Below are 27296 nucleotides of genomic sequence, written 5' to 3'. Positions count from 1 at the left end.
ACTGACAGGCTCCAGGCTCACCGCTGAACTCCTAATGTTTCTACTCAAACCCAAAGGACATACAATGTAGAGCTAAGACAGATATCGATTTTGAGACATGACATGTAGTATTTTCATATTTTAGTATACACCTTTCATATTAATGCGTCATTCCTGATTGTTTTCGAAGATTTCTCACAAATATAAGCGTATCCCTGAAATGTCAATGTAGCTCAAGAGTGTACCCCAAGCTTTTTATTTCAAAGCCTTTTCTATTTAATCCAGCTTCTGTCATGCTAATTTAGCTTTTTGCGACCCGCGGAAACAACTTTGCAGACGACGACCACAACATCTAAAATCATCAAAAGTTACTGTCAGCAGAGCTTATTATCGGATGTAATAGGTTACGAAATCCGACTTTTTGGATATAATGTTAATGATGTTAGAGAAAGACCCCACTGAACGATTCAGAACATGAAGAATCATATTTGTCTTGGTAAAATGTGTTTTATTACATAAGGAACTGAAATGTTTTCACACACTCTGGGCAGAGTGGCGGGCACCCTATAATATTACATTTACATTTACATTTTAGTCATTTAGCAGACGCTCTTATCCAGAGCGACTTACAGTTAGTGAGTGCATACATTAAATGTTTTATACTGGCCCCCCCATGGGAATCGAACCCACAACCCTGGCGTTGCAAACGCCATGCTCTATCAACTGAGCTACATCCCTGCCGGCCATTCCCTCCCCTACCCTGGACGACGCTGGGCCAATTGTGCGCCGCCCCATGGGTCTCCCGGTCGTGGCCGGCTACGACAGAGCCTGGATTCGAACCAGGATCTCTAGTGGCACAGCTAGCACTGCGATGCAAATCCCCTTTGATGCTAACGCTTCCTTCTACTGCACATGCTAGCTTTCATGCTGTTCTGTTCTGTCTCTTTGTCATGGCATTGTTTCTTCAGCACAAATGATGAAGGTGAAGACTAGAGCAGAATAGCAGCTCACATCTTCTTCCCTCAGGACCCCTGTGGAAATGTTGCCTTTCCCACTGGTAGTCTTGCTACTCACATCCCTCCTTCCTCTCCTCCTTCCTCTCTCCTCAATCTCTCGCCTCTCTCTCCCCTCGTTCTCCTCCCTCATTCCTCCCTTTGCTTCCCTCCAGGCCCGTGAGTCAGTCTTAACCCTGTCATCCGGTCAGACCCTTCTGAAGAGAGAAGTGTCAGAGCACCGTGATGCCCTAGAGAAGATGGCTGCCTTAAACGAAGCCCTAGCCAAGGACAAGAGAGAGCTCAACGCCCAGGCTATACAGGTATACATTAACCCTAACACCCAGGCTATACAGGTATACATTAACCCCAACACCCAGGCTATACAGGTATACATTAACCCTAACACCCAGGCTATACAGGTATACATTAACCCTAACACCCAGGCTATACAGGTATACATTAACCCTAACACCCAGGCTATACAGGTATACATTAACCCTAACACCTAGGCTATACAGGTATACATTAACCCCAACACCCAGGCTATACAGGTATACATTAACCCCAACACCCAGGCTATACAGGTATACATTAACCCTAACACCCAGGCTATACAGGTATACATTAACCCTAACGCCCAGGCTATACAGGTATACATTAACCCCAACACCCAGGCTATACAGGTATACATTAACCCTAACACCCAGGCTATACAGGTATACATTAACCCCAACACCCAGGCTATACAGGTATACATTAACCCCAACACCCAGGCTATACAGGTATACATTAACCCTAACGCCCAGGCTATACAGGTATACATTAACCCTAACACCCAGGCTATACAGGTATACATTAACCCTAACACCTAGGCTATACAGGTATACATTAACCCCTAACACCCAGGCTATACAGGTATACATTAACCCTAACACCCAGGCTATACAGGTATACATTAACCCTAACACCTAGGCTATACAGGTATACATTAACCCTAACACCCAGGCTATACAGGTATACATTAACCCCAACACCCAGGCTATACAGGTATACATTAAACCTAACACCCAGGCTATACAGGTATACATTAACCCTAACACCCAGGCTATACAGGTATACATTAACCCCAACACCCAGGCTATACAGGTATACATTAACCCCAACACCCAGGCTATACAGGTATACATTAACCCTAACACCCAGTGCTTTGTTGCACTTTTACATCGATGTTGAACATTTCCACTGTCCCACTCTTGTCCACTGCCCTGTCAAATGTTCAAAATAAATAAATACTCTGCTAAATAAACTGCTAAGCTGTATCAGACAACTACTCTAGACCCAGAGAGAATGACCTGTTCTTCTCCCCCACAAGCTTGAGATGGAGATGGCTGACCTCCAGGGCCAGCTACAGGGACTGGAGTCAAAGGTCATGACCCTTCGTAGGGAGCTGAAGACCCAGTCCAATGAGAGCACAGAGTTAAGGTAGGACATTATGTGACTTCATCAAAAGTAGACAGACCTTTCTTAAATCCATTACAACTGTTCCAAATAATGTTAATGACATCTGTTTTGAAGACTAAATACGAACATTAATTTGCCTCAGCGCCTGTCTGCGAGGGCTGGTTGGTGATCGTGATAGTTCCATCAGTATTCTCAGAGCTCTGGCTGTGTGTGACAATCAATCAACATCTTATCAATCAATGTATTTGTCCAGGACTCGTAGAGGATCAGAGCTGAGCTCCCTGCAGCAGCTGAGGCACAGAGAGAGGGACCTGGAGAGTGAGGTGGAGACCCTACGAGAGGAGAAGGAGAGAGAAATCACCGCTCTGGTGGAGGAGAGAGGGATGGATGGAAAACGACTGGAAGAGGTGAAGGAGAACAGGAGAGTGGCATTGAGTCTTTTTTATTTTATCTGTGGGGTTTGTGTTGCTTCTATTCAGTTGATTATTTTTGCGTATTGTTCTTGACGTGTGTGTTCCAGCTGTCTGTGCAGCACAGTGCAGTGTGTGGGGAGTTGAGCGGTCTACAGGCAGAGCTGTGCAAAGCGACAGAGCAGCGGAGGAGGGCAGAGAGAGAGAGTGAAGAACTACTAAGAGAGAGCCAGGATGTGGCGGGGACTGTCCTCTCACTGGAGAGAGAGAGAGACCAGCTGGAGCAGGACATAGAGGAACTCAGGTCAATATACTCTTCATGCTTTAAAAACGTATAAAAGTAAAGGTTAAAAGCAGAAAATGTGATTTAAGAAAACAGATTTGCCTGCACACTGCCTTAAACGGATAGTTCAGCCAAATGACTAAAGAACTCAATGGTTTCCTGACCCTGTCAGCAGTCTATGGAAAAGGTTTGACAGCAATCCATGCTTTGGTTTAGTTTCCTTGGCAGTGGCTGGCAGTGTTTCCAAATGCTGCCACAAATCCCATTCAAGTAATGAGACCGATATTTCCAGTGATTTTAAACATCACATCCATACTAGAATAGACCTACAAATACTGAACTGTTAAATAAAATGGGATCACTGTAGGTTATCCATTTTTTCCATTGTATGGCTAGAGATAATGCAATGATGCCTATATTAATTTATATGAAAATACTTATACAACTTCTGTTGCATTCACCTTTTACTTATTTGCATATTAGGATGTTTTGGACATGATGTGCGAAAAATGCTAATATTGGTCCCATGACTCAAATGGGATTTGTGCCACGAATGCTAAAATGTTAGCATTAGGAAACAGTGACAGGGAAACTAAACCAACACATTAATTTCTGTCGTACCTTGTCCATAGACTGCTTACAGCACGTGTCAAACTCATTCCGCGGAGGGCCGAGTGGCTGCTGGTTTACACGGAGGGCCGAGTGGCTGCTGGTTTACACGGAGGGCCGAGTGGCTGCTGGTTTACACGGAGGGCCGAGTGGCTGCTGGTTTACACGGAGGGCCGAGTGGCTGCTGGTTTACGCTCCTCCCTTGTACTTGATGGATGAATTAAGGTCACTAGTTAGTAAGGAACTCCCCTCACCTGGTTGTCTAGGTCTTAGCAAGGAACTCCCCTCACCTGGTTGTCTAGGTCTTAGTGAGGAACTCCCCTCACCTGGTTGTCTAGGTCTTAGTAAGGAACTCCCCTCACCTGGTTGTCTAGGTCTTAGCAAGGAACTCCCCTCACCTGGTTGTCTAGGTCTTAGTAAGGAACTCCCCTCACCTGGTTGTCTAGGTCTTAGTAAGGAACTCCCATCACCTGGTTGTCTAGGTCTTAGTAAGGAACTCCCCTCACCTGGTTGTCTAGGTCTTAGCAAGGAACTCCCCTCACCTGGTTGTCTAGGTCTTAGCAAGGAACTCCCCTCACCTGGTTGTCTAGGTCTTAGTGAGGAACTCCCCTCACCTGGTTGTCTAGGTCTTAGTGAGGAACTCCCCTCACCTGGTTGTCTAGGTCTTAGTAAGGAACTCCCCTCACCTGGTTTTCTAGGTCTTAGCAAGGAACTCCCCTCACCTGGTTGTCTAAGTCTTAGTAAGGAACTCCCCTCACCTGGTTGTCTAGGTCTTAGTAAGGAACTCCCCTCACCTGGTTGTCTAGGTCTTAGTAAGGAACTCCCCTCACCTGGTTGTCTAGGTCTTAGTGAGGAACTCCCCTCACCTGGTTGTCTAGGTCTTAGTAAGGAACTCCCCTCACCTGGTTGTCTAGGTCTTAGAAAGGAACTCCCCTCACCTGGTTGTCTAGGTCTTAGTAAGGAACTCCCCTCACCTGGTTGTCTAGGTCTTAGTAAGGAACTCCCCTCACCTGGTTGTCTAGGTCTTAGTGAGGAACTCCCCTCACCTGGTTGTCTAGGTCTTAGTAAGGAACTCCCCTCACCTGGTTGTCTAGGTCTTAGCGAGGAACTCCCCTCACCTGGTTGTCTAGGTCTTAGCGAGGAACTCCCCTCACCTGGTTGTCTAGGTCTTAGTGAGGAACTCCCCTCACCTGGTTGTCTAGGTCTTAGTAAGGAACTCCCCTCATCTGGTTGTCTATGTCTTAGTGAGGAACTCCCCTCACCTGGTTGTCTAGGTCTTAGTAAGGAACTCCCCTCACCTGGTTGTCTAGGTCTTAGTGAGGAACTCCCCTCACCTGGTTGTCTAGGTCTTAGTAAGGAACTCCCCTCACCTGGTTGTCTAGGTCTTAGCAAGGAACTCCCCTCACCTGGTTGTCTAGGTCTTAGTAAGGAACTCCCCTCACCTGGTTGTCTAGGTCTTAGTAAGGAACTCCCATCACCTGGTTGTCTAGGTCTTAGTAAGGAACTCCCCTCACCTGGTTGTCTAGGTCTTAGCAAGGAACTCCCCTCACCTGGTTGTCTAGGTCTTAGCAAGGAACTCCCCTCACCTGGTTGTCTAGGTCTTAGCGAGGAACTCCCCTCACCTGGTTGTCTAGGTCTTAGTGAGGAACTCCCCTCAACTGGTTGTCTAGGTCTTAGTAAGGAACTCCCCTCACCTGGTTGTCTAGGTCTTAGTGAGGAACTCCCCTCACCTGGTTGTCTAGGTCTTAGTGAGGAACTCCCCTCACCTGGTTGTCTAGGTCTTAGTAAGGAACTCCCCTCACCTGGTTGTCTAGGTCTTAGCAAGGAACTCCCCCTCACCTGGTTGTCTAGGTCTTAGTAAGGAACTCCCCTCACCTGGTTGTCTAGGTCTTAGTAAGGAACTCCCCTCACCTGGTTGTCTAGGTCTTAATAAGGAACTCCCCTCACCTGGTTGTCTAGGTCTTAGTAAGGAACTCCCCTCACCTGGTTGTCTAGGTCTTAGTGAGGAACTCCCCTTACCTGGTTGTCTAGGTCTTAGTAAGGAACTCCCCTCACCTGGTTGTCTAGGTCTTAGTGAGGAACTCCCCTCACCTTGTTGTCTAGGTCTTAGTGAGGAACTCCCCTCACCTGGTTGTCTAGGTCTTAGTGAGGAACTCCCCTCACCTGGTTGTCTAGGTCTTAGTAAGGAACTCCCCTCACCTGGTTGTCTAGGTCTTAGTGAGGAACTCCCCTCACCTGGTTGTCTAGGTCTTAGTAAGGAACTCCCCTCACCTGGTTGTCTAGGTCTTTGTAAGGAACTCCCCTCACCTGGTTGTCTTAGTAAGGAACTCCCCTCACCTGGTTGTCTAGGTCTTAGTGAGGAACTCCCCTCACCTGGTTGTCTAGGTCTTAGTAAGGAACTCCCCTCACCTGGTTGTCTAGGTCTTAGTAAGGAACTCCCCTCACCTGGTTGTCTAGGTCTTAGTGAGGAACTCCCCTCACCTGGTTGTCTAGGTCTTAGTAAGGAACTCCCCTCACCTGGTTGTCTAGGTCTTAGTAAGGAACTCCCCTCACCTGGTTGTCTAGGTCTTAGTAAGGAACTCCCCTCACCTGGTTGTCTAGGTCTTAGTAAGGAACTCCCCTCACCTGGTTGTCTAGGTCTTAGTAAGGAACTAACAGTAGTATCATAGTGGTATTAGCATTGTAGTGGTAGTAGTATCGTAGTGGTATTAGCATTGTAGTGGTGGTAGTATCGTAGTGGTATTAGCGTTGTAGTGGTAGTAGTATCATAGTGGTATTAGCGTTGTAGTGGTGATAGTATCGTAATGGTATTAGCGTTATAGTGGTGGTATTAGCGTTGTAGTGGTAGTAGTATCGTAGTGGTATTAGCATTGTAGTGGTAGTAGTATCGTAGTGGTATTAGCGTTGTAGTGGTAGTAGTATCATAGTGGTATTAGCGTTGTAGTGGTAGTAGTATCGTAGTGGTATTAGCGTTGTAGTGGTAGTAGTATCGTAGTGGTATTAGCGTTGTAGTGGTGGTAGTATCGTAGTGGTATTAGCGTTGTAGTGGTGGTAGTATCGTAGTGGTATTAGCATTGTAGTGGTAGTAGTATCGTAGTGGTATTAGCATTGTAGTGGTGGTATTAGCGTTGTAGTGGTAGTAGTATCGTAGTGGTATTAGCGTTGTAGTGGTGGTAGTATCGTAGTGGGATTAGCGTTGTAGTGGTGGTATTAGCGTTGTAGTGCTAGTAGTATCGTAGTGGTATTAGCTTTGTAGTGGTAGTAGTATCGTAGTGGTATTAGCATTGTAGTGGTAGTAGTATCGTAGTGGTATTAGCATTGTAGTGGTGGTAGTATCGTAGTGGTATTAGCGTTGTAGTGGTAGTAGTATCGTAGTGGTATTAGCGTTGTAGTGGTAGTAGTATCGTAGTGGTATTAGCGTTGTAGTGGTAGTAGTATCGTAGTGGTATTAGCGTTGTAGTGGTAGTAGTATCGTAGTGGTATTAGCGTTGTAGTGGTAGTAGTATCGTAGTGGTATTAGCGCTTGTAGTGGTAGTAGTATCGTAGTGGTATTAGCGTTGTAGTGGTAGTAGTATCGTAGTGGTATTAGCGTTGTAGTGGTAGTAGTATCGTAGTGGTATTAGCGTTGTAGTTGTAGTAGTATCGTAGTGGTATTAGCGTTGTAGTGGTGGTATTAGCGTTGTAGTGGTAGTAGTATCGTAGTGGTATTAGCGTTGTAGTGGTAGTAGTATCGTAGTGGTATTAGCATTGTAGTGGTAGTAGTATCGTAGTGGTATTAGCGTTGTAGTGGTAGTAGTATCGTAGTGGTATTAGCGTTGTAGTGGTGGTAGTATCGTAGTGGTATTAGCGTTGTAGTGGTGGTAGTATCGTAGTGGTATTAGCGTTGTAGTGGTGGTAGTATCATAGTGGTATTAGCGTTGTAGTGGTGGTAATATCGTAGTGGTATTAGCGTTGTAGTGGTAGTAGTATCGTAGTGGTATTAGCGTTGTAGTGGTGGTAGTATCGTAGTGGTATTAGCGTTGTAGTGGTAGTAGTATCATAGTGGTATTAGCGTTGTAGTGGTGGTATTAGCGTTGTAGTGGTAGTAGTATCGTAGTGGTATTAGCGTTGTAGTGGTAGTAGTATTGTAGTGGTATTAGCGTTGTAGTGGTAGTAGCGTTGTAGTGGTATTAGCGTTGTAGTGGTAGTAGCGTTGTAGTGGTGGTATTAGCGTTGTAGTGGTAGTAGTATCGTAGTGGTATTAGCATTGTAGTGGTGGTATTAGCGTTGTAGTGGTAGTAGTATCGTAGTGGTATTAGCATTGTAGTGGTAGTAGTATCGTAGTGGTATTAGCGTTGTAGTGGTAGTAGTATCATAGTGGTATTAGCGTTGTAGTGGTAGTAGTATCGTAGTGGTATTAGCATTGTAGTGGTGGTATTAGCGTTGTAGTGGTAGTAGTATCGTAGTGGTATTAGCGTTGTAGTGGTAGTAGTATCGTAGTGGTATTAGCATTGTAGTGGTAGTAGTATCGTAGTGGTATTAGCGTTGTAGTGGTGGTAGTATCGTAGTGGTATTAGCGTTGTAGTGGTGGTATTAGCGTTGTAGTGGTGGTAGTATCGTAGTGGGATTAGCGTTGTAGTGGTGGTAGTATCGTAGTGGGATTAGCGTTGTAGTGGTAGTAGTATCATAGTGGTATTAGCGTTGTAGTGGTAGTAGTATCATAGTGGTATTAGCGTTGTAGTGGTAGTAGTATCGTAGTGGTATTAGCATTGTAGTGGTAGTAGTATCGTAGTGGTATTAGCGTTGTAGTGGTAGTAGTATCATAGTGGTATTAGCGTTGTAGTGGTAGTAGTATCATAGTGGTATTAGCGTTGTAGTGGTAGTAGTATCATAGTGGTATTAGCGTTGTAGTGGTAGTAGGATCATAGTGGTATTAGCGTTGTAGTGGTAGTAGTATCATAGTGGTATTAGCGTTGTAGTGGTGGTATTAGCGTTGTAGTGGTAGTAGTATCATAGTGGTATTAGCATTGTAGTGGTAGTAGTATCATAGTGGTATTAGCGTTGTAGTGGTGGTATTAGCGTTGTAGTGGTAGTAGGATCATAGTGGTATTAGCGTTGTAGTGGTGATAGTATTGTAGTGGTAGTAGTATCGTAGTGGTCTCTCCCTGTATGTATGAGTTGTATTTGTCTCTCCAGGATCCTGACAGTGTCCCAGCAACACCAGTTAACCCAGGCCCAACAGCAGGTCTCAGGGCTGGAGGTAGAGCGGAGTCAGCTACAGGTCCAGGTCACCACTCTGCTCCAGACCAAGGACGTGCTGCAGGGTGAGCAGTGACACCTGTTGCCTTAAAGATGAATCCCAATTTCCATTTGGCAGGAGTCAGAAAGTCTAGGAGCCTACTTCCAGAATCCAAGCCTACTGTAACCTACAATGGAAATATGACAAAAGTCCTAGATTTACCTCTCTGTGAGTTGGGGTCTCCAGACCCCATCAAATTACACAGAACCAGCCCATGTATCCACATTCTGTATGTGTTCATTTTCAGAGTTATTGAACTCATCATGGCTGTGTTGTATTGGTCCCCGATATCTCTGTCCTTTGTCCTCCAGGGGAGGTCCAGTTTCTGAGGGGAGAGATGGAGAGAGGGATGAGCCAGACGGAGAAGGAGAAACAGGAGGAGCGAGAGGAGAGGGAGAGGAGCCAGAGAGAGAGGGAGGTCTGGCAGGCTGACCTGGAGAGGCTGCAGTTACAGGTGGATCAGACGACAGAGAAGAGGACAAGAGAAGAGAGGGAACGGAGAGAAGAGAGGGAAGAATGGCAGAGAGAGAGGTTGGCGTTGAGCTCGGAGCTGGGGCACAGTGATGGAGAGGTGGTGGCGATGAAGAACAGGATGGAGGGATTGGAGAAGGAAAAGGAGGAGATGTCATGCATGTTGGAGGAGAGAGATGCAGAGCTGGAGAGACTAACCTCAGAACACAAAAGCCACCAACACAGAGAGAGAGAACTGAAGGAGGAGGGGGAGAGATGGAGGGAGAGAGCAGAGGAGGGGGAGAGATGGAGGGAGAGAGCAGAGGGAGAGAGATGGAGGGAGAGAGCAGAGGAGGGAGAGAGATGGAGGGAGAGAGCAGAGGAGGGAGAGAGATGGAGGGAGAGAGCAGAGGAGGGAGAGAGATGGAGGGAGAGAGCAGAGGAGGGAGAGAGATGGAGGGAGAAAGCAGAGGAGGGAGAGAGATGGAGGGAGAGAGCAGAGGAGGGAGAGAGAGAAAATGAGAGACTGAGTCAGAGGCTCACTGAAAAAGAGAAGAATGCCAGTGAACAACTAAAGGCTGTAAAAAGAGAGGGTGAGAAGGTAGCGGAACAACTGAAAAAGAAGGAGGTAGAGGGAAGGAAGAGATTAGAGGAGATAGAGGAGCTGAAAACTAGAATGATCTCACTGGAGGAAGACAGAGGCTATCTGGAGAGGGACAGGGATGAAATGAGTCAGAGGTTTAAAGAAAGACAGAAGAAAGAGAGTGAACAACTGAAAGCCACAAGAAGAGAGATGGAGAAGGTGGCAGAACTTCTGAGAAAGAGTGAGGAGGAGAGTACAGAGCTGAAAGCCATTGTCATCTCTCTGGAGGAAGAGTTAAAGGACATTGAGATATTAAAGGGAAACCTTCTGGCTTTAGAAGAGGCCAACACCAAACTCAGGGACAGGGAGATGGAGGAAGAGGAGAAGAGAGGAAAGAGAGAGGCAGAAGAGAGGGAGAGAGTGGAGAGACTGAAAGGAGAGCTGGCACAGAAAGACGTCGAGGTACAGGATCTCCGGAGCAGGATGGAGGGATTAGAGAAGGAGAAGGAGGAGAGAGATGCAGAGCTGGAGAGACTAACCTCAGAACACAAGAGCCACCAACACAGAGAGAGAGAACTGAAGGAGGAGGGGGAGAGATGGAGGGAGAGAGCAGAGGGAGAAAGATGGAGGGAGAGAGCAGAGGAGGGAGAGAGATGGAGGGAGAGAGCAGAGGAGGGAGAGAGATGGAGGGAGAGAGCAGAGGAGGGAGAGAGAGAAAATGAGAGACTGAGTCAGAGGCTCACTGAAAAAGAGAAGAATGCCAGTGAACAACTAAAGGCTGTAAAAAGAGAGGGTGAGAAGGTAGCGGAACAACTGAAAAAGAAGGAGGTAGAGGGAAGGAAGAGATTAGAGGAGATAGAGGAGCTGAAAACTAGAATGATCTCACTGGAGGAAGACAGAGACTATCTGGAGAGGGACAGGGATGAAATGAGTCAGAGGTTTAAAGAAAGACAGAAGAAAGAGAGTGAACAACTGAACGCCACAAGAAGAGAGATGGAGAAGGTGGCAGAACTTCTGAGAAAGAGTGAGGAGGAGATTACAGAGCTGAAAGCCATTGTCATCTCTCTGGAGGAAGAGTTAAAGGACATTGAGACATTAAAGGGAAACCTTCTGGCTTTAGAAGAGGCCAACACCAAACTCAGGGACAGGGAGATGGAGGAAGAGGAGAAGAGAGGAAAGAGAGAGGCAGAAGAGCGGGAGAGAGAGGAGAGACTGAAAGGAGAGCTGGCACAGAAAGACGTCGAGGTACAGGATCTCCGGAGCAGGATGGAGGGATTAGAGAAGGAGAAGGAGGAGAGAGATGCAGAGCTGGAGAGACTAACCTCAGAACACAAGAGCCACCAACACAGAGAGAGAGAACTGAAGGAGGAGGGGGAGAGATGGAGGGAGAGAGCAGAGGAGGGGGAGAGATGGAGGGAGAGAGCAGAGGAGGGGGAGAGATGGAGGGAGAGAGCAGAGGGAGAGAGATGGAGGGAGAGAGCAGAGGAGGGAGAGAGATGGAGGGAGAGAGCAGAGGAGGGAGAGAGATGGAGGGAGAGAGCAGAGGAGGGAGAGAGATGGAGGGAGAAAGCAGAGGAGGGAGAGAGAGAAAATGAGAGACTGAGTCAGAGGCTCACTGAAAAAGAGAAGAATGCCAGTGAACAACTAAAGGCTGTAAAAAGAGAGGGTGAGAAGGTAGCGGAACAACTGAAAAAGAAGGAGGTAGAGGGAAGGAAGAGATTAGAGGAGATAGAGGAGCTGAAAACTAGAATGATCTCACTGGAGGAAGACAGAGACTATCTGGAGGCAGAACTGAAGAAAACGGAACTATTGGAGAAAAAAATGGTTGGCGTGGAGAGAGAGAACTCACAGCTGAGAGAGAGGGAGAGAGTGAAATACCAGGAGGAGAGTCTGAGAAAGAGGTGGAGGGAGTCTGAGGGAAGGGAGAGAGAGGAGAGACTGAGAGAAAAGCTGGAGCAAAGCGAAGGGGAGGTTGAGGTCCTGAGAGTGAAGTTGATTGTCTTAGAAGAAGACAGGGATTGGGGGAAGAGAGAGCAACAGAAACTAGACGGGAAGATGAGGGAAAGAGAAGTGGAGCTAGAGAAACTGTGGGGGACACTGAGAGAAAAGGAGGAGGAGAGACTGAGGGAGGAGGAAGAGGCAGGGGCTAGGTTACAGCAGAGAGAGGAAGAGTTGAGGAATCTGAAAGACAGAATGCACCAGTCAGAGCTCTCAGAGAAACATATCTCAGACCTACTGACAGAGACTGAGTCTTTACTAGAGACAGAGAGGAGTCAGGGCAGAGAGAGGGCCAAGGAGGAGAGGGAGAGAGAGCGAGAACGGGCACAGGAAACAGAGGAGAACAATGAAAGACTGGAAGATGAGGTGAAGAAATGGAAAGAAAGAGTGGAGGAACGGATAAGAGAAGTAGGAAGGCTCTCACAGCTCCTGGAGGAGAGAGAGGAGGAGGTGGAGGACTTTAGGGTGAGAGCGGTAGAGAGTGAGAGACAGAAGGAGGAGCTGAAAAGGAGTGAGGAGGAGAGGGAGAGACAGGAGGACGTGTTGAGGAGGAACCAGGAGGAAAGGGAATGGTTGGGTGCCCAGCTGAGAGAGGAGCAGGCGGAGAGAGAGAGACTGAGGTCCAGACTAGAGGAGGTGCAGAGACAACGCCTCCTGCAGGAGGATAGAGGAGGTCGCGTGGAGAGGCTGGGGGCTCAGGTTAATGCCCTGGAGGAGGAGAGAGACCGCCTCCTAGCTGAGATCAGGAAGAAGGAGAGAGAAGCTGGGAGCCTGAAGGACGAGACTCACAGAGAGAGGAGAGAGAAGGAGAGGAATGGTGCCTCACTGAGGAGGATGGAGGAGGAGTTGAAGGAGAGCAGGGAGGCGCTGGCCCTCAGTCTGGCCACCCTGAAGGAGCAGGAGAGAAGCAGGAAGGAGGTGCAGGAGAAGGAGGAGGACAACCAGAAGATGAGAGAGGGGCTGAAGACAGCCATGCAGGAGATGGCTACCCTGAACCAGCTGCTGGAGGAGAGCCACATCGAGGGGGAGAGGCTAAGGAGCCTCCTGCAGGAGAGGAAAGAGGAGGTGGTGAGGAGCAGGGAGGAGAGCCTGCGTGCCGCCCGGGGAGAGGTGGAGGAGCTGCGAGGGAGGACCAGGGCTGTGGAGCAGGAGAAGAGGGAGGTGGAGAGGAAGCTCAGAGCCAGAGAGGAGGAGCTGGAGGAGGCAGTGAGAGAGAAGGAGAGGAGACAGAAGGAGGTGGAAGAGGTGTTGGGAGAGAAGGAGTCTGAGCTGACCACCGCAAGGGCCAGACTGGATGTCTTGGAGGAACAGAGGACAGAGCTCAGCTGTCTGGCTGCCGAGAAAAGTCAGGAAGTTACACAGCTGAGAGAGAGGATCAGAGAGTTGGAGGGAGAGAGAGAAGAGAAGAAGAGAGAGATTGAGAGGCTTCAGCGGAAGATCGAGACGTTGAGACAGGAAGTGGAGGATAGGAGGGAGAGCCTGAGGCGTGTAGAGTTAGTCACAGACATGCTGAGAGAGAAGGAGACAGAGCTGGAGAGGCTGAGAGAGAAGGAGACAGAGCTGGAGAGGGTGAGAGAGAAAGAGAAACTGGAGGAGAGGAAGAGCGACTCAGAGGACGTGAAACTACAGATAAAGAGTATGGAGAAAGAAGAGACAGATGGACAGAGGCGACTGAGAGAGCCTGGGGAACAAAGGGAGACGACAGACCAGAAGAGAGGAGAAGGAAGTCAGGAGGGTCCAGGAAAAGAGGTCTGGCTTCAGGAGGAGGTAGTTACTCTGAGGAAGAGATTGTCATCCCTGCTCCTGGAGAGAGAGGAGAGCCAGGAGAGCCTTAGACTGTTGAGACAGAGAGAAGAGGAGAGCCAGGAGAGCCTTAGACTGTTGAGACAGAGAGAAGAGGAGAGCCAGGAGAGCCTTAGACTGTTGAGACAGAGAGAAGAGGAGAGCCAGGAGAGCCTTAGACTGTTGAGACAGAGAGAAGAGGAGAGCCAGGAGAGTCTTAGACTGTTGAGACAGAGAGAAGAGGAGAGCCAGGAGAGTCTTAGACTGTTGAGACAGAGAGAAGAGGAGAGCCAGGAGAGCCTTAGACTGTTGAGACAGAGAGAAGAGGAGAGCCAGGAGAGCCTTAGACTGTTGAGACAGAGAGAAGAGGAGAGCCAGGAGAGTCTTAGACTGTTGAGACAGAGAGAGACGGAGCTTTACACCCTGAGAGAGAGAGTAGAGGAACTAGGTAAGGACAGAGACCGTGTCACAGCTGCCCTGGAGAAGACTGAGGCTGCCATGATTGGCTACCGGGACAGAGCCCACCAACAGGAGCAGAGCAGGGGGGCGGGCTCTGAGGTTAGTACACCTCCTCTCTATGGCTGCGCCCCAATTGGTCCCTATGGGCTCTGGTCAGAAGTAGTGCACTACATAGAGAATAGGGTGCCTGATCCCCTATATAGGGCACTACCTGACACCTGTCTTGTCTTGTATTAACATGTCAGCTGTAATAACTCTCCAAGAGACCTTATAACTCCCCAAGAGACCTTATAACTCCCCAAGAGACCTTATAACTCCCCAAGAGACCTTATAACTCCCCAAGAGACCTTATAACTCCCCAAGAGACCTTATAACTCCCCAAGAGACATTATAACTCCCCAAGAGACCTTATAACTCTCCAAGAGACCTTTATAACTCCCCAAGAGACCTTATAACTCCCCAAGAGACCTTATAACTCCCCAAGAGACCTTATAACTCCCCAAGAGACCTTATAACTCCCCAAGATACCTTATAACTCCCCAAGAGACCTTATAACTCCCCAAGAGACATTTATAACTCCCCAAGAGACCTTATAACTCCCCAAGAGACCTTATAACTCCCCAAGAGACATTATAACTCCCCAAGAGACATTATAACTCCCCAAGAGACATTATAACTCCCCAAGAGACATTATAACTCCCCAAGAGACATTATAACATTATCATCCTGACTAACTTACCCTCTAAATACACCTCCGCTGTCTTCAACCAAGATCTCAGCGATCACTGCCTTACTGCCTGCGTCCGTAACGGGTCCACGGTCAAACGACCGCCCCCCCGCTTCTCCTTCATACAAATTCAGACAGCTGATGTTCTGAAAGAGCTGCAAAATCTGGACCCCTACAAATCAGCTGGGCTAGACAATCTGGACCCTTTCTTTCTAAAACTAGCCGCCGAACTTGTTGCAACCCCTATTACTAGCCTGTTCAACCTCTCTTTCGTATCATCGGAGATCCCCAGAGATTGGAAAGCTGCCGCGGTCATCCCCCTCTTCAAAGGGGGTGACACTCTAGATCCAAACTGTTACAGACCTATATCCATCCTGCCCTGCCTTTCAAAAGTTTTTGAAAGCCAAGTTAACAAACAGATCACCAACCATTTCGAATCCCACCGTACCTTCTCCGCTATGCAATCCGGTTTCCCAGCTGGTCATGGGTGCACCTCAGCCACGGTCAAGGTCCTAAACGATATTATAACCGCGATCGATAATAGACAGTACTGTGCAGCCGTCTTCATCTACCAGGCCAAGGCTTTCGACTCTGTCAACCACCGCATTCTTATTGGCAGACTAAATAGCCTTGGTTTCTCAAATGACTGCCTCGCCTGGTTCACCAACTACTTTTCAGATAGAGTTCAATGTGTCAAATCGGAGGGCCTGTTGTCTGGACCTCTGGCCGTCTCGGCTTCCTATTTCGCAACGAAGCCTCCTTCACTCATGCTGCCAAACAATGCCCTCATAAAACTGACTATCCTACCGATCCTTGACTTCGGCGATGTCATTTACAAAATAGCCTCCAACACTCTACTCAGCAGATTGGAATTTTTTTTATTTTTATTTTTATTTTTATTTCACCTTTATTTAACCAGGTAAGCCAGTTGAGAACAGGTTCTCATTTACAACTGCGACCTGGCCAAGATAAAGCAAAGTAGTGCAATAAAAACAACACAGAGTTACATATGGGGTAAAGAAAAAAAACATAAAGTCAGAAAATACAACAGAAAATATATATACAGTGTGTGCAAATGTAGCAAGTTATGGAGGTAAGGCAATAAATGGGCTATAGTGCAGAATAATTACAATAGTATTAACACTGGAATGCTAGATGTGCAAGAGATTATGTGCAAATAGAGATACTGGGGTGCAAAAGAGCAAATTAAATAACAATATAGGGATGAGGTAGTTGGGTGGGCTAATTTCAGATGGGCTGTGTACAGGTGCAGTGATCGGTAAGGTGCTCTGACAACTGATGCTTAAAGTTATTGGGGGAGATAAGAGTCTCCAGCTTCAGAGATTTTTGCAATTCGTTCCAGTCATTGGCAGCAGAGAACTGGAAGGAATGGCGGCCAAAGGAGGTGTTGGCTTTGGGAATGACCAGTGAGATATACCTGCTGGAGCGCAGACTACGGGTGGGTGCTGCTATGGTGACCAATGAGCTAAGATAGGGCGGGGATTTGCCTAGCAGTGATTTATAGATGGCCTGGAGCCAGTGGGTTTGACGACGAACATGTAGTGAGGACCAGCCAACAAGAGCGTACAGGTCACAGTGGTGGGTAGTGTATGGGGCTTTGGAGACAAAACGGATGGCACTGTGATAGACAACATCCAATTTGCTGAGTAGAGTGTTGGAGGCTATTTTGTAAATGACATCGCCAGAAGTCAAGGATCGGTAGGATAGTCAGTTTTACGAGGGCATGTTTGGCAGCATGAGTGAAGGAGGCTTTGTTGCGAAATAGGAAGCCGATTCTAGATTTAACTTTGGATTGGAGATTCTTTATGTGAGTCTGGAAGTTGAGTTTACAGTCTAACCAGACACCTAGATATTTGTAGTTGTCCACATACTCTAGGTCAGACCCGTCGAGAGTGGTGATTCTAGTCGGGTGGGCGGGTGCTAGCAGCGTTCGATTGAAAAGCATGCATTTAGTTTTACTAGTGTTTAAGAGCAGTTGAAGGCTACTGAAGGATTGTTGTATGGCATTGAAGCTCGTTTGGAGGTTTGTTAACACAGTGTCCAATGAAGGGCCAGATGTATACAAAATGGTGTCGTCTGCGTAGAGGTGGATCTGAGAGTCACCAGCAGCAAGAGCGACATCATTGATATACACGGAGAAAAGTGTCGGCCCAAGAATTGAACCCTGTGGCACCCCCATAGAGACTGCCATAGGTCCAGACAACAGGCCCTCCGATTTGACACACTGAACTCTATCTGAGAAGTAGTTGGTGAACCAGGCGAGGCAGTCATTTGAGAAACCAAGGCTATTTAGTCTGCCAATAAGAATGCGGTGGTTGACAGAGTCGAAAGCCTTGGCCAGGTCGATGAAGACGGCTGCACAGTACTGTCTATTATCAATCGCGGTTATAATATCGTTTAGGACCTTGAGCGTGGCTGAAGTGCACCCGTGACCAGCTCGGAAACCGGATTGCATAGCGGAGAAGGTACGGTGGTATTCGAAATGGTCGATGATCTGTTTGTTAACTTGGCTTTCGAATACTTTCGAAAGGCAGGGCAGGATGGATATAGGTCTGTAGCAGTTTGGATCTAGAGTGTCACCCCCTTTGAAGAGGGGGATGACCGCGGCAGCTTTCCAATCTCTGGGGATCTCAGACGTTATGAAAGAGAGGTTGAACAGACTAGTAATAGGGGTTGCGACAATTTCGGCGGCTAGTTTTAGGAAGAAAGGGTCCAGATTGTCTAGCCCAGCTGATTTGTAGGGGTCCAGATTTTGCAGCGCTTTCAAAACATCAACTGTCTGAATTTGTGTGAAGGAGAAGCGGGGGGGCATGGGCAAGTTGCAGCAGAGGGTGCAGAGTTGGTGGCCGGGTTAGTGGTAGCCAGATGGAAAGCATGGCCAGCTGTAGCAAAATGCTTGTTGAAATTCTCGATTATTGTAGATTTATCGGTGGTGATAGTGTTTCCTAGCCTCAGTGCAGTGGGCAGCTGGGAGGAAGTGCTCTTATTCTCCATGGACTTTACAGTGTCCCAAAACTTTTTGGAGTTAGTGCTACAGGATGCAAATTTCTGTTTGAAAAAGTTAGCCTTTGCTTTCCTGACTGTTTGTGTATATTGGTTCCTAACTTCCCTGAAAAGTTGCATATCGCGGGGGCTATTTGATGCTAATGCTGTACGCCACAGGATGTTTTTGTGCTGGTCAAGGGCAGTCAATTCTGAGGAGAACCAGGGGCTATATCGGTTCTTAGTTCTGTATTTTTTGAATGGGGCATGTTTATTTAAGATTGAGAGGAAATTACTTTTAAGGAACAACCAGGCATCCTCTACTGACGGAATGAGATCTATATCCATCCAGGATACCTGGGCCAGGTCAATTAGGAAGGCCTCCTCGCTAAAGTGTTTTAGGGAGCGTTTGACAGTGATGAGGGGTGGTCGTTTGACCGCGGACCCGTTACGGACGCAGGCAATAAGGCAGTGATCGCTGAGATCCTGGTTGAAGACAGCTGAGGTGTATTTAGAGGGTATATTAGTCAGGATGATATCTATGAGGGTACCCATGTTTAAGGATTTAGGGTTGTACCTGGTAGGTTCGTTGATAATTTGCGTGAGGTTGAGGGCATCTAGCTTGGATTGTAGGATGGCTGGGGTATTAAGCATATCCCAATTTAGGTCACCAAGCAGTACAAACTCAGAGGATAAATGGGGGGCAATCAATTCACATATGGTGTCCAGGGCACAGCTGGGGGCTGAGGGGGGTCTGTAGCAAGCGGCAACAGTGAGAGACTTATTTCTGGAAAGGTGGATTTTTAGAAGTAGAAGCTCAAACTGTTTGGGCACAGACCTGGATAGTATGATAGAGCTCTGCAGGCTATCTCTACAGTAGATTGCAACTCCACCCCCTTTGGCAGTTCTATCTAGACGGAAAATGTTATAGTTGGGGATGGAAATTTCAGAATTTTTGGTGGCCTTCCTGAGCCAGGATTCAGACACTGCTAGAACATCAGGGTTGGCAGAGTGTGCTAACGCAGTGAATAACTCAAACTTAGGAAGTAGACTTCTGATATTTATGTGCAAGAAACCAAGACTTTTGCGATTACAGAAGTCAACAAATGATAGCTCCTGGGGAGTAGGAGTGATACTGGGGGCTACAGGGCCTGGGTTAGCCTCTACATCACCAGAGGAACAGAGGAGGACTAGAATAAGGATACGGCTAAAGGCTTTAAGAACTGGTCTTCTAGTGCGTTGGGTACATAGAATAAAGGGGGCAGATTTCCGGGTGTTATAGAAAAGATTCAGGGCATTATGAACAGACAAGGATATGGAAGGACATGAGTAAAGTGGAGGCAAACCTAAGCGTTGGGTAACACTGAAAGAGATAGTATCTCTAGAGGCATAAATTGAGTCGGTCTGTGAGTGTATGGGTGGAGGGACAAAGGGGCTAACCAAGGCAGGTTCAGCTAGGCTGGGGGTCTACAGTGATATAGTACAATTAGAAATAACCGAAACAACAATAAACTAACCATGTTTGGGCTGAGGCTAAACATAAACAGGATGTAGTACCGTAAAAAGGAACAGTCCAGCAGATATCAGCTGTATAGCTGAGTTATCACAAGGTCCGGTGGTGAAGCGCCAGTGAGCAAGAGGCCACGGCTAGCGTGTGCTACGTCCGTTTTGTTGTAGCCAGCTGGTAGCGACGGAAAAACTGATATGTTCTGGGTCGACAACGCGCAGTGCTGACTGTCCGAATATCCGCGATCAATGTCCAGTGATTAAAACCAATCCCGCGGAAAAAATAAAATAAAAATCAAATGTTCTGGGTGAAACACCGCCAGCTGTGGCCAATAGCAAGTAGCTAGTTCAGTAGCTAGTTCAGTTTAGTGAGTAAGCGTGTGCTAACGGGCCAGGGCTAGCAGATGGATGGAATCTTCGTGGTTACGTCGTAACCACATCAGACGATTTCGTCGGCAGACCAGTCGTGTAGGATCGGCGGGGCTCCGCGTCAATCCTAGGATGTAGTCTATCACAGTGCCATCCGTTTTTGTCACCAAAGCCCCATATACTACCCACCACTGTGACCTGTACGCTCTCGTTGGCTGGCCCTCACTACATATTCGTCGTCAAACCCACTGGCTCCAGGTCATCTATAAATCACTGCTAGGCAAATCCCCGTCTTATCTTAGCTCATTAGTCACCATAGCAGCACCCACCCATAGTATGCGCTCCAGCAGCTACAGTGGGGAGAACAAGTATTTGATCCACTGCCGATTTTGCAGGTTTTCCTACTTACAAAGCATGTAGAGGTCTGTAATTTTTATCATAGGTACACTTCAACTGTGAGAGACGGAATCTAAAACAAAAATCCAGAAAATCACATTGTATGATTATTTGATCACCTACCAACCTGTAAGAATTCCGGCTCTCACAGACCTGTTAGTTTTTCTTTAAGAAGCCCTCCAGTTCTCCACTCATTACCTGTATTAACTGCACCTGTTTGAACTCGTTACCTGTATAAAAGACACCTGTCCACACACTCAATCAAACAGACTCCAACCTCTCCACAATGGCCAAGACCAGAGAGCTGTGTAAGGACATCAGGGATAAAATTGTAGACCTGCACAAGGCTGGGATGGGCTACAGGACAATAGGCAAGCAGCTTGGTGAGAAGGCAACAACTGTTGGCGCAATTATTAGAAAATGGAAGAAGTTCAAGATGACGGTCAATCACCCTCGGTCTGGGGCTCCATGCAAGATCTCATCTCGTGGGGCATCAATGATCATGAGGAAGGTGAGGGATCAGCCCAGAACTACACGGCAGGACCTGGTCAATGACCTGAAGAGAGCTGGGACCACAGTCTCAAAGAAAACCATTAGTAACACACTACGCCGTCATGGATTAAAATCCTGCAGCGCACGCAAGGTCCCCCTGCTCAAGCCAGCGCATGTCCAGGCCCGTCTGAAGTTTGCCAATGACCATCTGGATGATCCAGAGGAGGAATGGGAGAAGGTCATGTGGTCTGATGAGACAAAAATAGAGCTTTTTGGTCTAAACTACACTCGCCATGTTTGGAGGAAGAAGAAGGATGAGTACAACCCCAAGAACACCATCCCAACCGTGAAGCATGGAGGTGGAAACATCATTCTCTGGGGATGCTTTTCTGCAAAGGGGACAGGATGACTGCACCGTATTGAGGGGAGGATGGATGGGGCCATGTATCGCGAGATCTTGGCCAACAACCTCCTTCCCTCAGTAAGAGCATTGAAGATGGGTCGTGGCTGGGTCTTCCAGCATGACAACGACCCGAAACACACAGCCAGGGCAACTAAGGAGTGGCTCCGTAAGAAGCATCTCAAGGTCCTGGAGTGGCCTAGCCAGTCTCTAGACCTGAACCCAATAGAAAATCTTTGGAGGGAGCTGAAAGTCTGTATTGCCCAGCGACAGCCCCGAAACCTGAAGAATCTGGAGAAGGTCTGTATGGAGGAGTGGGCCAAAATCCCTGCTGCAGTGTGTGCAAACCTGGTCAAGACCTACAGGAAATGTATGATCTCTGTAATTGCAAACAAAGGTTTCTGTACCAAATATTAAGTTCTGCTTTTCTGATGTATCAAATACTTATGTCATGCAATAAAATGCAAATTAATTACTTAAAAATCATACGATGTGATTTTCTGGATTTTTGTTTTAGATTCCGTCTCTCACAGTTGAAGTGTACCTATGATAAAACTTACAGACCTCTACATGCTTTGTAAGTAGGAAAACGGCAGTGTATCAAATACTTGTTCTCCCCACTGTATATCTCACTGGTCATCCCCAAAGCCAACACCTCCTTTGGCCGCCATCCCTTCCAGTTCTCTGCTGCCAATGACTGGAACGAACTGCAAAAATCTCTGAAGCTGGAGACTCTTATCTCCCTCACTAACTTTAAGCATCAGTTGTCAGAGCACTTTACCGATCACTGCACCTGTACACAGCCCATCTGAAATTAGCCCACCCAACTACCTCATCCCCATATTGTTATTTATTTTGCTCTTTTGCACCCCAGTATCTCTATTTGCACATAATCTCTTGCACATCTAGCATTCCAGTGTTAATACTATTGTAATTATTTTGCACTATAGCCTATTTATTGCCTTACCTCCATAACTTGCAACATTTGCACAGACTGTATATATATTTTCTGTTGTATTTTTGACTTTGTTTTGTTTTACCCCATATGTAACTTTGTGTTGTTTTTATCGCACTGCTTTGCTTTATCTTGGCCAGGTCGCAGTTGTAAATGAGAACTTGTTCTCAACTGGCTTACCTGGTTAAATAAAGGTGAAATAAAAAAATAACTCCCCAAGAGACATTATAACTCCCCAAGAGACATTATAACTCCCCAAGAGACATTATAACTCCCCAAGAGACATTATAACTCCCCAAAAGACATTTAGCAGTTTTCCAGTTGTGAGCAGCGATTGAGTGTCTGTCTGGTGAGTCTGACCTGTCTGCCCATACTGGAGACAGTAGTGCTGTACAATTCAGTACACGACCCTGGTGTTAATGAGTGTCTGTCTGTCCTGCAGAGGGCCGTGGCCCAGATAGAGATAGACCCTGTGATCCAGGAACGTCTGTCTGTCCTGCAGAGGGCCGTGGCCCAGCTAGAGATAGACCCTGTGATCCAGGAACGTCTGTCTGTCCTGCAGAGGGCCGTGGCCCAGCTAGAGATAGACCCTGTGATCCAGGAACGTCTGTCTGTCCTGCAGAGGGCCGTGGCCCAGCTAGAGATAACCAACAGACGGCTACAGAGGAGGAACACACAACTGGAACAACGCACTGACAGACTAAAGACTGAGAGGAAGCACCTTAGAGAGATGCTAACACAGGTATTGTACTGTACCTCCTCATTTCTACCGTATTTACCTGCAGAACTAAAGGCTAAATCAATCCTCAATTGACCTGATTTCGGATCCCGAATAGAAAGGAGGTGCCCTCACACTTGCCCGTTTTATAGTCCCAGACTTGGAGAATTCAGAACAGTAACCTTACTATATAGAATGATACTTCTGATGTGGTTTGTTTTCAAGGTGGAGAGAGGATCATCACATAATCAGTTGTCCTCCAGCAGCCCCAGAGACAGAGCTCAGGTTGGTCATCAGCCATCAGCCATCAGCCATCAGCCATCAGCCATCAGCCATCTACTAACTGCTCTAGTGATGTCATGTCATTAGCAGTTACAACTCAATGTCCCGCTACACCCAATAACCGATCTACAAATCACTTTGCATCCCAAATAACTTCAGTAATTATGTGATTGGCAAATCTGCACGGAGGCTTACTCAGGATAATCCCCTGTAATGTGCTGAATATAGACAGAGCATTCATTTCCTTTCTCTTCTGCACGGCAGGAGTCCAGGGGCTTGGTTGGTCTTGAAACAGAGGAGTTGGAACACTTAAGGACCAAGGTGAAGGAACTAGAGGATCAGGTAGGTCACCACGGCTGTGTCCCGAATGGTACCCTGTTCCCTTAGGCGCTTAAACACAGCAGTGTTCTAGAGTATTGGACCGTTGCTTTCGTAGTTTTGGAATTCTCAGCGCGCCTCAAGCAATTTCTCCAACCGTCTCCACATTCAAAAGAATAGAACCCGTGTACACAGAGGTTGTGTATTTTGGGGAGGTGCACGGTCGGTGGTCTCAGAGATACAGGACCAGTCAAAAGTATGGACACCTACTCATTCAAGGGTTTTTCTTTATTTTTACTATTTTCTACATTGTAGAATAATAGTGAAGACATCAAAACTATGACATAACACATATGGAATCATGTAGTAACCAAAAAAGTGTTAAACAAATCAAAATATATTTTATATTTGAGATTCTTCAAATAGCCACCCTTTGCCTTGATGACAGCTTTGCACACTCTTGGCATTCTCTCAAACAGCTTCATGAGGTAGTCACCTGGAATGCATTTCAATTAACAGGTGTGCCTTCTTAAAAGTTAATTTGTGGAAGTTCTTTCCTTCTCAATGCGTTTGAGCCAATCAGTTGTGTTGTGACAAGGTAGGGGTGGTATACAGAAGATAGCCCTATTTGGTAAAAGACCAAGTCCATATTATGGCAAGAACAGCTCAAATAAGCAAAGAGAAACAACAGTACATCATTACTTTAAGACATGAAGGTCAGTCAATTCGGAAAATGTCAAGAACTTTGAAGGTTTCTTCAAGTGCAGTCGCAAAAACCATCAAGCGCTATGATGAAACTGGCTCTCATGAGGACCGCCACAGGAATGGAAGACCCAGAGTTACCTCCGCTACAGAGGATAAGTTCATTAGAGTTACCAGACTCAGAAATTGCAGCCCAAATAAATGCTTCACAGAGTTCAAGTAACAGACACATTTCAACATCAACTGTTCAGAGGAGACTGTGTGAATCAGGCCTTCATGGTCGAATTGCTGCAAAGAAACCACTACTAAAGGACACCAATAAGAAGAAGTGACTTGCTTGGGCCAAGAAACACGAGCAATGGACATTGGACCAGTGGAAATGTGTCCTTTGGTCTGGAGTCCAAATGTGAGATTTTTGGTTCCAGCCGGCGTGTATTTGTGAGATGCGGTGTGGGTGAACGGATGATCTCCGCATGTGTAGCTCCCACCGTAAAGCATGGAGGAAGAGGTGTTATGGTGTGGGGGAGCTTTGCTGGTGACATTGTCTGTGATTTATTTAGAATTCAAGGCACGCTTAACCAGCATGGCTACCACAGCATTCTGCAGCGATATGCCATTCCATCTGGTTTGGGCTTAGTGGGACTATCATTTGTTTTTCAACAGGACAATGACCCAACAAATCAAATCAAATTGTATTTGTCACATACGCGTGTTTAGCAGATGTTATTGTGGGTGTAGCGACATGCTTGTGCTTCTAGCTCCGACAGTGCAGTATTATCTAACAAGTAATATCTAACAATTTCACAACATATCCCCAATACACACAAATCTAGTAAGGAATGGAATTTAAGAATATATACATATATGGACAAGCAATGACAGAGCGGCATGGACTAAGATACAGTAGAATATTATAGAATAGAATGCAGTATATACATATGAGATGAGTAATGCAAGATATGTAAACATTATTAAAGTGACTTGTGTTCCATTTCTTAAAGTGGCCAGTGATTGCAATAGGCAGCAGCAGCCTCTAGTGTGCTAGTGATGGCTATTTAACAGTCTGATGGCCTTGAGATAGAAGCTGTTTTTCATTCTCTCGGTCCCAGCTTTGATGTGGTCCTCTGTAGCTCAGCTGGTAGAGCACGGCGCTTGTAACGCTAAGGTAGTGGGTTCGATCCCCGGGACCACCCATACACAAAAAACTAATAATGTATGCACGCATGACTGTAAGTCGCTTTGGATAAAAGCGTCTGCTAAATGGCATATTATTATATTATTATGCACCTGTACTGACCTCGCCTTCTGGATGATAGCGGGGTGAACAGGCAGTGGCTCGGGTGGTTGATGTCCTTGATGATCTTTTTGGCCTTCCTGTGACATCGGGTGCACTAGGTTTCTTGGAGGGCGGGTAGTTTGCCCCCGGTAATGCGTTCGGCAGACCGCACCACCCTCTGGAGAGCCCTGCGGTTGCGGGTGGTGCAGTTGCCATACCAGGCAGTGATACAGCCCGACAGGATTCTCTCAATTGTGCATCTGTAAAAGTTAGTGAGGGTTTTAGGTGCCAAGACAAATTTCTTCAGCCTCCCGAGGTTGAAGAGGCTCTGTTGTGCCTTCTTCACCACACTGTCTGCGTGGATGGACCATTTCAGTTTGTCAGTGATGTGTACGCCAAGGAACTTGAAGCTTTCCACCTTCTCCACTGCTGTCCCGTCGATGTGGATAGGGGTGTGCACCCTCTGCTGTTTCCTGAAGTCCACGATCATCTCCTTTGTTTTGTTGACGTTGAGTGAAAGGTTATTTTCCTGGCACCACACTCCCAGAGCCCTCACCTCCTCCCTGTAGGCGGTCTCGTCACCTCCAGGCTGTGTAAGGGCTATTTTACCAAGAAGTAGAGTGATGGAGTGCTGCATCAGATGACCTGGCCTCCACAATCCCCTGACCTCAACCCAATTGAGATGGTTTGGGATGAGTCGGACCGCAGTGTGAAGGAAAAGCAGCTAACAAGTGCTCAGCATATGTGGGAACTCCTTCAAGACTGTTGGAAAAGTATTCCAGGTGAAGCTGGTTGAGAGAATGCCAAGAGTGTGCAAAGCTGTCATCAAGGCAAAGGGTGGCTATTTGAAGAATCTCAAATCATGATTCCATATGTGTTATTTCATAGTTGTGATGTCTTCACTATTATTCTCCAATGTAGAAAATAGTAAAAAATATAGAAAAACCCTGGAATGAGTAGGTGTGTCCAAACGTTTGACTGGTACTGTGTGTCCCAATGGACCGCCAGACCATTACAGCTCTGCAGCTTTGGACTCTGAATCTTTATAGATCAGAACTACTGACCTTGATAAATTATGATTAAATAGGCTTGACAAATCAGAGTATCTCTATATATTGTATTTCTATCTATATTTCTCAAGCTTATTTAATCATAATCTATCAAGGTGATTGAACGATATAAAACCTTTATTGTTATATTAATATTGAACCTTCCCTAACCTCGCAGGTACACTGCCTACAGCTGACACTAGTCCTCGACCACCGGGAGAGGATGGAGTTTATCCAACACTCCTCCAGGAACAACCAATGGCTGGTGTCTCTTCGCCAAGACTTGACTGATTCGCTGGTGTTGGTCTCGCAGCAGCCAATCCCCTCTGTGCTGGAGTCTGAGACGCACCGCTTGGATAGGAGTGCCAGAGAGGAGGAGCTGAGATTGTCTCAGAGTTGAAGATGAAGCGCAGTATGTTTGCCTCTGAAATGGCATCCTGTTGTCTTCCAGGGCTCTGGTCCAAGGTAGTGCACTATATAGGGAATAGGGTACCACTCTCTGGTCTAAGGTAGTGCACTATATAGGGAATAGGGTGCCACTCTCTGGTCCAAGGTAGTGCGCTATATAGGGAATAGGGTGCCATTCTCTGGTCTAAGGTAGTGCACTATATAGGGAATAGGGTGCCATTCTCTGGTCCAAGGTAGTGCGCTATATAGGGAATAGGGTGCCACTCTCTGGTCTAAAGTAGTGCACTATATAGGGAATAGGGTGCCATTCTCTGGTCCAAGGTAGTGCACTATATAGGGAATAGGGTGCCATTCTCTGGTCCAAGGTAGTGCGCTATATAGGGAATAGGGTGCCATTCTCTGGTCCAA

General features: G+C 46.9%; 1 protein-coding gene across 1 annotated transcript in view; it reads left to right on the top strand.

Annotated features, from left to right (window-relative positions):
• The window catches only part of si:dkey-230p4.1 (trichohyalin), an 85011-nt gene extending 58015 nt beyond the window's left edge, over window positions 1–26996 (top strand). The window contains exons 14-24 of the mRNA XM_045206478.1: window positions 1148–1294; window positions 2347–2456; window positions 2689–2842; window positions 2956–3149; window positions 8913–9040; window positions 9327–9742; window positions 11606–14386; window positions 22578–22877; window positions 23079–23138; window positions 23400–23477; window positions 26659–26996. Coding sequence (XP_045062413.1) covers window positions 1148–1294; window positions 2347–2456; window positions 2689–2842; window positions 2956–3149; window positions 8913–9040; window positions 9327–9742; window positions 11606–14386; window positions 22578–22877; window positions 23079–23138; window positions 23400–23477; window positions 26659–26880 — 4590 coding nt within the window. The 3' untranslated portion in view covers window positions 26881–26996. The remainder of the gene's footprint in view (window positions 1–1147; window positions 1295–2346; window positions 2457–2688; window positions 2843–2955; window positions 3150–8912; window positions 9041–9326; window positions 9743–11605; window positions 14387–22577; window positions 22878–23078; window positions 23139–23399; window positions 23478–26658) is intronic.
• Window positions 26997–27296: the final 300 nt, after the last annotated feature.

The sequence above is a fragment of the Coregonus clupeaformis genome, chromosome 23 (genome assembly GCF_020615455.1).
Source record: "Coregonus clupeaformis isolate EN_2021a chromosome 23, ASM2061545v1, whole genome shotgun sequence".
Lineage (NCBI taxonomy): Eukaryota > Metazoa > Chordata > Actinopteri > Salmoniformes > Salmonidae > Coregonus > Coregonus clupeaformis.
Note: the sequence above shows the minus strand (reverse complement) of the source record. Positions and strands in the feature narration are given on the sequence as shown.